This window comes from Rhinolophus ferrumequinum, chromosome 14 (genome assembly GCF_004115265.2).
Source record: "Rhinolophus ferrumequinum isolate MPI-CBG mRhiFer1 chromosome 14, mRhiFer1_v1.p, whole genome shotgun sequence".
NCBI classification, from domain to species: domain Eukaryota; kingdom Metazoa; phylum Chordata; class Mammalia; order Chiroptera; family Rhinolophidae; genus Rhinolophus; species Rhinolophus ferrumequinum.
In genome coordinates this window covers 30,795,474-30,808,658 of record NC_046297.1, presented here as the reverse complement: position 1 = coordinate 30,808,658, position 13,185 = coordinate 30,795,474, and the positions used below count along the sequence as shown (strand labels likewise).

General features: G+C 34.9%; 1 protein-coding gene across 1 annotated transcript in view; it reads left to right on the top strand.

Annotated features, from left to right (window-relative positions):
* Positions 1 to 13,185, top strand: part of SPIDR (scaffold protein involved in DNA repair) — a 539,429-nt gene that overhangs the window by 333,572 nt on the left and 192,672 nt on the right. The window contains exon 10 of the mRNA XM_033125816.1: positions 12,655 to 12,850. Coding sequence (XP_032981707.1) covers positions 12,655 to 12,850 — 196 coding nt within the window. The remainder of the gene's footprint in view (positions 1 to 12,654; positions 12,851 to 13,185) is intronic.

Here is a 13,185-nt window from a genome sequence, read left to right as displayed (position 1 = left end):
TAGGCCAGGGAGCTGTGTCCTACACAACGAGACTGTAGGGGGGTAGGCAGGATAAAGGGGGGAGAAAAGTTCAGATTTATAGGTATAAAACAAGTCTTGGGGATGGGGAATATAGTCAATAATATTGATAGCATCATATGGTCTCTGGTGGTTGCTGGACTTACAGTGATCAGTTCTTTAGGTATATAAATGTTGAACTATGGTGTACACCTGAAAAAAAATTAGTTGTGTCTGCTCATAGATACAGAGAATAGATTGTTGATTGCCAGAGGTGGGGTTAGGGGATGGGCAAAATGAGTGAAGGGAGTCCAAAGGTACAAACTTCCAGTTATAAAATAAATAAGTCATGGAATGGAATGTACGACATGGTGACTATATAGTGTTAATAACAATGTATTGCATATTTGAAAGTTGCTAAGAGAGTAGATCTTAAAAGTCTTCTCAAGAAAAACTTTGTATGGTGATGGATATTAACTAAATTCATTTTGCAATAAATTCATTATACAAATATTGAAGAATTATGTTGTATACCTGAAATGAATATAATGTTATACAGTAGTTCCCCTCACCTGCGGTTTCACTTTCTGTGATTTTTACTTACCCATAGTCAGTGGCAGTCTGAAAATATTAAATTGAAAATTTGAGAAATAAACAATTCATAAATTTTAAATTGTGTACCTTTCTGAATAGTATGATGAAATTTTGCACCATCCTGCTCCATCCTATCTGGAACGGGAGTCTTTATTCAGTGTAATCATGCTGTAGATGATCTGTTAGTCATTTAGTAGTGGTCTGGGTTATCAGATCAACTATCTAGGTTTTCAATGCTTGTGTTCAGGTAACCCTTATTTTACTTAATAATAGCCCCAAAGGGCAAGAGTAGTGAGACTGGCAATTCAGATTTGCCAAAGAGAAACCAAAAAGTGCTTTCTTGAAGTGAAAAGGTAAGTATAGTACAATAAGACATTTAGAGAGAGAGAAAGACCACATTCACATAACTTTTATTACAGTATATTATAATTGTTCTATTTTATTATTGTTGTTAATCTTTTATTGTGCATAATTTATAAATTAAATTTTATTATAGGTATGTATGTGTAAGACCAAAATACATTATATATAGGGTTCAGTATTATCCAAGGTTTCTGGCATCCACTGGGCATCTGGGAACATATCTCTCTGTTAATAAGGAGGGACTACTGTATGTCAGTTATATCTCAATTTAAAAAAAAAAATTAGTTGTATCTGTTTAAGAAGTTTTGCCAGACTTTCTTTCCTAAGGACTATAATTTTGTTACTTTATATGAGGTTTAAAGTAATAAACTAAATTTCCTTACAAATAATTTCTATTCTAGACTAATTCAGTTTGAGAAACTTGAATCACAAAGAATTTTACTAAATATATATATATCCATGTATTTTGTTTTATGTATAATTAAATAAATGTCATTTATAAATGTTTCCTGGAAGTTTCACTTTGGTTTCCTGCAGAAGATATAAGGCTGGATGAGCAGGCCATGTGCTTCAGTAGCATGGCCTTAGTTCTTGTCTCTGTCAGAGCCCCAGAGCTGAGCCAAAGGACCATTATTTCTACCTTAGGTTTCCCTTTGTTTAAGCAAAGTTGACAACACTAACATACATATGAAAGTGCTATTTTTCAAAATATAAAATTATTCAGCCACATTTCAAAATAGAGTTGAAACTTTTTTTTTGCTACATTTGTAATGATTTGTTTACTTATAAAAGAGGTCCACATTAATAGTTTCCAGGTAAATCAATGACTTTTTAAAATCTACCTGTTTGGGATTAAACTATGTATCATCTCTATAATCTCCAGGAATCTGGGAACTTGGGTCAACTTTAACTTTGTTACCAAAGCAGAGGGCTGGATTAGTAAACAGAAATGCCTGTGATGTTATAAAATAATAAGCATTTATTATAATTAAAGACATTATTCCCTTCAACTGGATCACTTAGTTTCCTATCTTTTGGAGAAGCGTAGAATATTCATTTAATGTTTATTTTTGTCAGCTAAATTCATTTTTTCCCCATTTAAAACTAAAAGAGTTATGTATTTATTGCTAAAATGGTCCCCTGCCAGGTCAGCTTTCTTTGTCAGATGACTATGAATTCTAAAATTTCAAAGTTAATTTTTTATCATGAATGTTTTGAATATATTTTTTAAAGATTTTATTGGGGAAGGGGAACAGGACTTTATTGGGGAATGGTGGGTACTTCCAGGACTTTTTTTTTTTTTTCCAAGTCAAGTTGTTGTCCTTTCAATCTTAGTTGTGGAGGGTGCCATTCAGCTTCAAGTTGTTGTCCTTTCAGTCTTAGTTGTGGAGGGCACAGCTCAGCTCCAGGTCCAATTGCTGTTGCTAGTTGCAGGGGGCACAGCCCACCATCCCTTGCAGGAGTCGAACCGGCAACCTTTGTGGTTGAGAGCCGGCGCTCCAACCAACTGAGCCATCTGGGAGACAGCTCAGCTCAAGGTGCCGTGTTCAATCTTAGTTGCACGGGGCGCTGCCCACCATCCCTTGCAGGACTCGAGGAATTGAACTGGCAACCTTGTGTTTCAGAGCCCACTGGCCCATGTGGGAATCCAGCGGGCAGCCTTCGGAGTGAAGAGCATGGAGATCTAACCGCCTGAGCCACCGGGCCGGCCCCTGTCTTGAATATTTTTATATAAAATTGCATATTCAATATTGAAGAAAACAAGAAAATAAGGGAGTTATTAGTACTAAAGAGACCTACATTTCTAGTAGGCATATATTAAAATATGGAGTGTTAAACATTATTAGCTAATAAAAATACTAGCATCACAATAAAGATTAACAAGAAATTTGAAATACATGTAGAGGCCCTTCAAGTCTGCTTAGTAAGAGGGAAATGGAGGAAAGTGAGCAAAAACGCCAAGAGTTGTAATGCTTGAGATTGTGGGTACATTTGTACATTTACCTAATATAGTTGCAACTAGAGCAGGCCAAGTATATTAATGGTTTTTATTTATTTTGATGGGATAATCCTGCACCTAGCATGGGTTTGTTCACTTTGTCAAAAAGAGATCCGAAAAATTGGCCCCTTTTGGGTATGCATATGTGTGTGTAAATTAAACCCCCTTTACAGATAAATTGCTTATAATTAGCCATGTGGCCCTGCTAGGGAGGCAAAGAATAGTTAGTTATCAAAATCAGTGAAGTAACCGTCTTTTGAGACAGGGCTTATATTAAGTACAGAAGACATTTTGGGGGACTTGAGCTAAATAGAATAAATAGAAGGTTGAACTCATAAAATAGCTTTGAAAGTTACAGTAATTTTTCTATAGCAGAGAAAAAAGGCTAAATTAAGCTGTCATTTAGTTGGACTTATTCTCTGTTTTAGTTTAACGTCAGTGGCCTTAAAGAAGACTTTGTATTGGGCAGACCATAGTTCTATTATAATATTGCTTTGTTTATCTGTAAATTGAAAGTGCACAAAAACTTTTACCTAGTGCTTTCTTCTTAATTTAGTTGTTAATACTGCTCTATTATATTTTCTAAATTAACTTTAAGGGAAAAGTTTATGACACCATTCATACATCTGGCTGTGTGCAGCATATTTGCCGTTGCACCCAGACAGTGCTAGACACAATGCCCCACCCCTGCTCCCTTGTTTTCTTGTAACCTCTTCTTGCTCACCCACACTGTTTGTTTCTACCTCTGTTTCTACCTCTGTCTTTCTGTATCTCTCACAATATTTTTCTTATTTTTGGATTATCATACCTATAGTCTATGGGCTTAAAAATATTACTATTGCAAATTTGTATTTGAATAGATTGTATAGAACTATGCTAGACACTAAGAAATTTATCTAGATTAGGATAAACTACAATCTTATAGAAAACATGGGCTTAGTTCTTGAAAAAAAATCATATAGGATTACAAGCTTTACATATAATTACATGCTGTTCGTGTTAAAGAGGTAAGCTGAGCCCAGAACATATTACATGAAGTTATATTAAACATTTTATCTTTGAGCAGGGAAATTTGCATAACAAAAATTTTGCATAAAGCCCAAATTATGTTTGCATAGTTAGGACTGATACTTGGACAGAAATTAGATATTGATAATTATTGTTAATATAGTTGGTTTTCCTTAATAAAGCAAATTCTTACATACTAGAACCCTCACAAGTTTAAATCAATCAGGGTGATTTTTTTTTAGAATGAATAGTATTCAGAACTTCAATTATATTTTTAATTAAACTTTGTATTTTGAGATAATTGTAGATTTGCATGTAGTTATAACATAGAGAGATCATTTGTATCCTTTGTACCCATTCCCCCCCTCCCCCTGGTGTTAACATCTTGTAAAATTGTAGTACAATATTAAAACCAGGTATCAACATTGATACAATCAAGATACAAAATAATTCCATCACCACAAGGATCACTCAGATTGCCCTTTTATAACTGTATCAACTTCCCTTCCCCTTTTCCCTCCTATCCTTAAACTCTGACAACCGCTAATATGTTCATTTCTTTAGGAATTTTTGTTGTGTGTATAAATAGTTCGTTCCTTTTTATTGCTGAATGGTTATTCTGCAATATGGATTTAATTAACAGTTGTTTAACCATTCACTTATTGATGACATTTAGGTTCTTTCCATTTTGGGGCTATTATGAATAAAGCTGCTGTGACCATCCCTATATAGGTTTTTGTATAAACATATGTTTTCATCTTTCTGGGATTAATGCCCAGGAAAGCAATAGATTGTACAGTAGGTACATGTTTTTGTTTTTTTAACTGCCAAACTTGTCCAGCGTAGCTGTATAATTTTACATTTCCACCAGCAAAGTATGAGCAATCTAGTTTCTCTACATTCTCACCAGTATTTAGTGGTGTCACTATGTTCTTTTTTAGCCATTTTGATAGTGTAGCAGTACCTCATTGTAATTTTAATGGACATTTTCTTAATTGCTAATGATGTTGAACATCTTTTCGTGTGTTAATTTGCCATTTGTATATATCTTCGGTGAATTGTCTGTTCATAACTTTTCCATGTTCTGATTTGAATTGTTCATTTTTTTTTTTTTCAGTTTTCAGAGTTCTTTATATATTCTAGATCCCACTTCTTTCCTGGATATGTGGTTTAGAAATATTTCCCCTCTGTAGCTTGTCTTTTTATCCTCTTAATGGGGTTTTTCTCATAACAATTTTTATTTTTTTAGTTTTGTTGAAGCCCACTTTTATCAATTTTTTTTCTTTTATGAGTAAAATTGTTTTGTCTCAAGTTTAAGTATTCTTTGCCAAGCTTCACTAGATAGTGATGATTTTCTATATATTTTTTCCTAAAAGTTTTATGGCTTTATAGTTTACATTTATGTTTATGATTCATTCTGACTTAAATTTCATATAAAGTGTGAGACTTAGTTTTAAACTCCTATTTTTCTGCCCATGGATGTCTAAAGGCTACTTCCTTTATAGAATTGCTTTGGCACTTTTGTCAAAAATCAGTTGGGAATATCTGTGGAATCTATTTCTGGGTTTTTTAACTGTTTTATTGATCTACATGTCTATTTCTCCACCAATATCACATAGTATTAATTATTGTAACTACTTATATACAGTAAGTGTTAAAATCATGTAGAGTCATTCTCCCCACTCTATTCTTTTTCAGAATTTTTTTAGATATTCTAGTTCCTTTGCTTTCTCATATAAATTTTATTTACTTTTTCCCAGCTTTATTAAGGTATAATTGGCAAATAAAAATTTTATATATTTAAAGTATACAAGGTGATGATTTGATATACGTATACGTTGTGAAATGATTAGCACAATCAAACTGCTTAACATATCCCTCATCATACATAGTTACCTTTTTTGTATGTGTGATGAAAACACTTAAGATCTACTCTCTTAGCAAAGTTCAACTATAAAATATAAATGTTATTGACTCTAGTCACCATGTCGTACATTGGATCTTCAGAATTTATTCATCTAATAACTGAAAATTTTTACCATTTGACCAGCATCTCCCTATTCCCCCACCCCACAGCCCCTGGCAACCACAGTTCTAATCTCTGCCTCTAGGAGTTCAACTTTTTTTAGGTTCCACATATAAACAAGATTGTACAGTATTTATCTTTCTGTGTCTGGTTTATTTTACTTAGCATAATGTCCTCCAGGTTCATCCATATCCATGCTATTGCAAATGGCAGGATTTCCTTCTTTTTATGGCTAAATAATATTCCATTTTGTGAGTGAGTGAGTGAGTGTGTGTGTGTGTGTGTGTGTGTGTGTGTGACATTTTCTTTATGCATGCATCTGTCAACAAACAAAGGTTTTTCCCATATCTTGGTTGTGGTGAATAATGTTGCAAAGAATGTGGGATTGCAGATCTCTTCAAGATCCTGATTTCATTTCCTTTGGATAAATACCCAGAAGTGGGATTGCTGGATCATATACCTAGTAGTACTGTTGTAAATTTTTTGATGAATCTCCATACTGTACCAGTTTGCATTTGCATCAAGTGTACAGGCTTCCTTTTTCTCCACACCCTCAACAACATTTGTTATTTCTTGTTTTGTTGATGATAGCCATTATAACAGGTGTGAGTGGTATCTCATTGTGGTTTTGATTTACATTTCCCTGATGATTAGTGATGTCAAGCATCTTTTCATGTATATGCTACTTGTATGTCTTCTTTCGAAGCATGTCTTTTCAGATCCTCTGCCCATTTTTAATCAGATTATTTGTTTTTTACTATTGAGTTGTATGGGTCCTTATGTATTTTGGATATTAATCCTTTATCAGATACATGGTTTGCAAACCTGGCTGGAGCTGGGTCATGGACTGATTTAGGGTCCGCAGCTGGGAGTGACGTTGGCAGGCCTGTTACCTGAAGCTCAAGGGGGTATGGCTCCTGCCAGGTCCCCTGGAAGATGGTGCTGGTGGCAGGGCCAAGGACAAATGGGGCTTGTGGCCCAATTCAAAGGGAATGAGATTGGTTTCCAGGTCTGTAGCCAGGACCACAATTAGCATGTCTGCCACCTAGTCATAGGCCGCCTGTCTTCTCAAAACGGCCCTCCTCAGTCTTGGGCTCCACTGGGGTTTTGCAACCTGCTATCTGAATCCCAGTGCTCCCACAAAGGCATTTTTGTTTATGGATGGCTGCCAAATTATTGTTGGTGTCGGGGGATGTGAGTGAGGTCCTCCTATTCTGCTATCTTGGTGATGTTCTGTATAAGCTTATATATATCTGCAAAAAAATCTTGCTGGGATTTTGATGGGAATTACTTTAACTCTACCCATTTAGGGAGAATAGGTATCTTTATAGAATTGAGTCTTTCAATTGATAAATATGGTATGTCTCTCCATTTGTTGAGATCTTTGATTTCTTCAGTGTTTTATAGCTTCAACATACGAGTCCTGTACAAGTGTTAGATTTACATAGAAACTTTTTTTGTTTTTTTTGTTTATTTTTGAAATTATAAATGATTTAGATCTTTAATTTTGGTGCCCAAATGTTCATTGATAGTATATGGAAATACATTGTATTTTTGTGTATGCTGTGACCTTGCTGAATTCACTTATTAATTTTAGGAGTTATTTTGTTGCTTCTTTGTAATTTTCTACATAAGCAATCATGTCATCTGCAAATAGGGATAATTTTATTTCTTCCTTATTAATCTGTATGTCTTTTTCTTTTCTTTTCTTTTCTCTTCTTACCTTATTGTACTGGCAAGAACTTCCAGTCCTATGTTGGACAAAAGTGGTGAGAACACACATACTTTGTTTCCTATCTTAGGTGGAAAGCATTCTTTCTTTCACCATTAATTATATTAGCTGTAGGATTTTGGTAGATGCTCTTTATGAAGCTGAGCAAGTTCTCTATAGTTTTCTGAGTTTGTTGTTATGAATGAGTGTTAAATGTTAAAAAATGTTTTTTCTGCATTGTTGAGATCATACAACTTTTCTTCTTTCGTCTTTAAAGTGATGGAGGTGATTTTCAAGTATCAAACAAGTCTTGCATCACTGGAATTAATCTCACTTTGTCATGTTGTATAATTCTTTTATGTATTTGAATTCTATTTGCTAATATTTTGCTAAGGATTTTTGTATCTATATTCCTGAGATATGTTTCTTTGTAGTTTTCTGGTTTTTTTCTTTTCTTTCCTTTCTTTCTTTTTTAAATTTTTTTTAATTTTTTGTTCTGTCTTTGTCTGATTTTTGTATCAGGGTAATACTAGTTTTATAAAATGAATTGGGAAGGATTTTCTCCTCTTCTGTTTTTTGAAAGAGATTGTATAGAACTGGGTATATATAGAACTAGAATTATCCAGTAAAACTTTCTGGACCTGGAGATATCTTTTTGGGAATTTTTAAATTACATAGTCATATTCCTTACTAGTTATAGGTCTGATCGACTAATCTATTTCTTATTGTCCAAGTTGTGGTAGTTTGTGCTTTTGAGGAATTGGTCCATTTCATCTAAGTTGTTAAAATTTTTGTATGTAGAGTTGTTCATAGTAGTCCCTTACTAGCTTTGTGATAGTCTGTAGTAACGTCCTCTGTTTCATTCTTGATACTGGCAATTTGTGTCTTCTTTGTCTTTTCCATTGTCAGTCAATTTTATTGATCATATTAAAAACCAACTCTTTGTTGCATTTTTTTTTTCCCTCTGTTGTTCACCTGTTTTCTGTTTCATTGATTTCTGTTATTATTTTCTTCTATTTGCTCTGGGTATACTTTGCTCTTTTTTTCCTAGGTGTTTAAAGTAGGAGCTGATTCCTCTTTTCTAATCTAAGCTTTAAGTGATATAAAATTTCCTATCTGTATTGCTTTAGCTGTTTTCCACAAAGTTTGATATATTGAATTTTCATTTTAACTGAATTCAATGCTTTGGGGTTGTTTGTTTTGTTTTGTTTTTTAATATTTTTTTTTTTAGCTTTTTAAATTTTTATTTCAAGTGTGTTTTTCCAGGACCCATCAGCTCCAAGTCAAGGAGTTGTTTCACTCTAGTTGTAGAGGGTGCAGCTCATATTGGCCCATGCGGGGATCAAACCAGCAACCTTGGTGTTATGAGCACCGCGCTCCAACCAACTAAGCTAACCAGCCGCCCATGTTTTTTTAATTTTCCTTGACACTTCCTCTTTGACCCATGGATGACTTAGAAGTGTATTGTTTTGTTTCCAAGTGTTTGGAGATTTTCCTGTTATCTTTTTCTTGATTCCACTGTTCAAAGAACACACTATATAATTTCAGTTCTTTTAAATTTGTTGAGGTTTGTCTTATGGCCCATAATGTGGTCTCTCTTGGAATATGTTTTGTGGGCTCCTGAATAGAATATGTATTCTACATTTGTTTGGTTGAGTGTTCTACAAATGTCATTTAGATCCTGTTGATTGATTGATTGTTGCACTCCTCTGTATCCCTGCTGATATTCTGTCTAGTTTGTTCTGTCAAATTTGAGAGAGGGATATTTTAGTCTCCAACTTTAATTGTGGATTTGGTGACTTTTCCTTCCAGTTTCGTTAATTGTTGCTTCATGTATTTTGAATCTATGTTGTTTGGTGCATACACATTTAAGATTACTATGTCTTCTTGGTGGATTGAACCTTTCATCATTATTTAATGTCCTTCTCTGTCTCTGATAATTTCTTTGCTCTGAAGCCTGATTCATTTGATGTTAGTACTCCTCCTCCACTATATTTGTATAAATGTTTATATGATAAATATCTTCCCATCCTTTTATTTTCATCCTACTTATATCTTTATATTTGAAGCGGATTTTTTAAGACAGCAATGTAGATGGATCCTGTTTGACATTCCACTCTGCTAATCTGTCTTTTAATTGGTTTATTTTGACCATTTACACTTAATGCCATTATTGATATGTTATGACTTAACTCTACCTTTTTATTTTTTGTTTATTCTTTGTTCTCTCTGTGTTTTCCTTTTCTCTGTTTTCTTTTTCCTGGCTTCATGTGGGTAACGGGAACGTTTTTTTAGAATTTTATTTTAATTTATAATATTTTTGTGCATATGGTTTTGTATCTATTGGTTGCTCTAGGCATTACATTTTATATACATAACTTATCACAGTCCACTGGGTCAACATTTTGCCAGTTTGTGTGAAGTGAGGAAACTACTTCTTATATCCCTTCACTCTCCCCATTTATAATAAGATTGTCTTAAATATTTTCTGTGCATACATTTAGAACCGTATCACACAGTGTTATAATTTTGCTTCAATCCAAATAAAATTTGAAAACTCAAAGGAGTAGAAAAGCCTCTTGCATTTGTCAGTATTTTTTCCATTTTTATTTCTTTCTTTCCACAGATCTTCAGTTTCTTTTTTTTTTTTTCTTTTCTTTTCCACTGTGCAACCCATTTCAGTGCCTGCAGCCTACAGGCAGAGACAAGGCAATGGTTCAGGGCCAGTTTGCTCTGGCATGGGGCACTATGAGAGAGATCTTCAGTTTCTGTTCATTGTTTTTACAGTCTGTTTTCTTTGTTGTTCATATTGGTTAATTTCTATTATTTTATCTTCAGGTTCACTGATTCTTTTCTCTGTCCCCTCCATTCTGCTGTTGAACCATCCATTGAGTTTTTTTATTTTTATTATTGTATTTCTTAGTTCTAAAATTTCCATTTAAAAAGTATTTCTTTACCAAGACTTTATATTTCTTTACTGAGACTTTCCATTTTTTTGTTTGTCTTGTGTGCATTTGTAATTCTAATTGAAGCATGTTTATAATGGCTGCTTTAGAATCTTTGTCAGGTAATTCTAACATCTGTGTCATCTGACAACCTGTGCATTTTGGATATTATTATATGACACTATGAATTTTACTTAGACCTATTTGAGGTGTCTTTGTCTGACACTGATCTCAGCAATGGAGGGGAGTAGAGGGCTTGTTATTGCCAGGTAGAAGTAGAAGTTCAGATTTCCCACTTGTCCTCCAATGATACCTGAGAGGGAAATGACTCCTTTTTATTGCTTAGCATATGTGAGTTTCAGCTTCCTGCTGGACTTCAATAGACATCACCCTGGCTGGGAGGGTGTCTCGTTACTGCTCTCCACATGGCTTCCACTGACAATAGTGGAAGAAGGTAGTGGGATGGAGCAGAAGGTGGCCTCAGTACTGCTGGGCAGTGGTAAAAGTCCGGACTCTCTGCTAGGCCTGTTCTTACTGTATGCCAGAGTAGTGAGGAAGGATGTTTGGTTACTAATGTTAGGTAGGGGTGGAAGTCCAGGGCCCCCAGGTATTCCCCACTGTCTTGATTTGTATATGGGGGGGGGAGAGGGCTCATTACAAGCCTCTCCAATTCCTCTGAGGAATTGGTCCGTTTCATCTAAGTAGTTAAAATTTTTGTAGGTAGAGGTGTTCATAGTAGTCCCTTACTAGCTTTGTGATAGTCTGTAGTAACGTCCTCTGTTTCATTCTTGATACTGGCAATTTGTGTCTTCTTTGTCTTTTCCTTTGTCAGTCAATTTTATTGATCATATAAAAACCAACTCTTTGTTGCAGTGATAAAAATCCCAACACCCTGTCTTACCTTTTATCACACCACCCTAACTGGGCTATACAGACTCTTCATTACTACCTGACGAAGGTGGAAGTCTGGGCTCCCCACTTGCCCTTTGCCAGTATGCATGGTGGTGGGTCACAGTTTTTATGTGATGTTGGCCTGAAGTAGAGCAGTTAATTTCTAAAAGTTTTTGTCGCACTCGGCTGCTCCTTCCCTAGTCCTTTGGTTAAAGAAAGTAAGATTTTATATGGGGCTTTCTTTGTCTGTACCTATCACTGCTTCCAGGTTGCCAGATTCTTCAGTTCCAAGTCTGGGATATAAGAAACAAAAAGAAAATCTAGGAACTCATTACTATGCTGTTCCTTAGATTCTAAGGACCCTAGGTCCTAGCTGGTCTGCCTTCTTCTCTCTACCTTTCAGTGTCTTCTTATATTTAGTTTCACATGTCAAGCATTTAGTTGTCCTTAATGAAAGAAATAGAGGAAAGTTTGTCTCCTCCATCTTTCCAGGAGTGGAAGCCATAAATTTTTTCCTTAATGTTAAGCAGCACTGCCTGTTCTTGAGACATGAGTGTGTCTTCTGAAATCTTATGTCTGAGAGGAACCAGAAGTATTTGTCTGTTATATTCCCAGACTTCTTTTCTTGTTAAATGTGAGGCATTTCAGTGACTACGGTCCATTTGAAAGCATTCCTTTGGCATTTGATGTCATGTTATTTGAAAGATTAGAGCGTCAGAATGTCTGAAGGTTTTATTTGTAAATAGCATTTATTTCAATGTCAGGGTAATTCTTTGAGCCTGTTGAAAGTCTTTGCTCACTCCTTGCATTTCTCCCTGAGGCATCCTAACACCATCATCTACCAGAGTAGGAGGACCTGAGGGAGCTCAAGCCTAAGCACTTAGAAGGATGGCCTTCTTTCATTATCCCTTCTCCTGACACAGGACTTTCACTGGAAAAGTAAAATCAGATCCATTGACAGTCACTTTGAGCATGTGAGGGTAGCTGTCACTCAGTGGACTGGCTAGGTTTTATCTGTCCATAGTAGGCAAGTCATTGCTCTTTGTATTCCTGATTTAGCAAGAACATGAGGGGAATCCAGCTTTGCAAATAAACTGTTATATATCTTTCCCTTTTCCAGGCAAATGCTTGTTGTCCCAAATGGAACCTGTCCTGTTATTCTGAATACTTATTTTTGTCAGAAAGTTGTTGCCAAAGAAGATTCAAGAACAACACATGAAGCACAATATTGGGACACATCCCTTCCAAGAAGAACCATCACTTTGGCCCAGATGTTTAGATTTAAAAATCTAACAAATAATTCACCTGAAAGCCAGGTAAACTCTCATTGGCTTAGATGTTTTGCGCTTTGTTGGATTTAAAAGGGTTTTAGGGTAAGTGAAGATGTTTACCTTTGGTCTTCCTATAGATATTCAGGAAATATGTATGCTAGAGCATCTTGTTATTGTTGTACTTTAAAAAATTACAGTCCAGTATTTACTTAAGGTCTTTTTATAGTATTTCATCTTTTTAATTATGTATTTTTAATCTTTTATTGAAATATATGAGTGTTTGTTTTTTTCTGTTCTCGTCTTATAATTGTCTAAGATTTTTGTTTAAGCCCTCTTTTATTTATTTAAAAAAAATCATAGTTTGCTTTTTTACAATATCT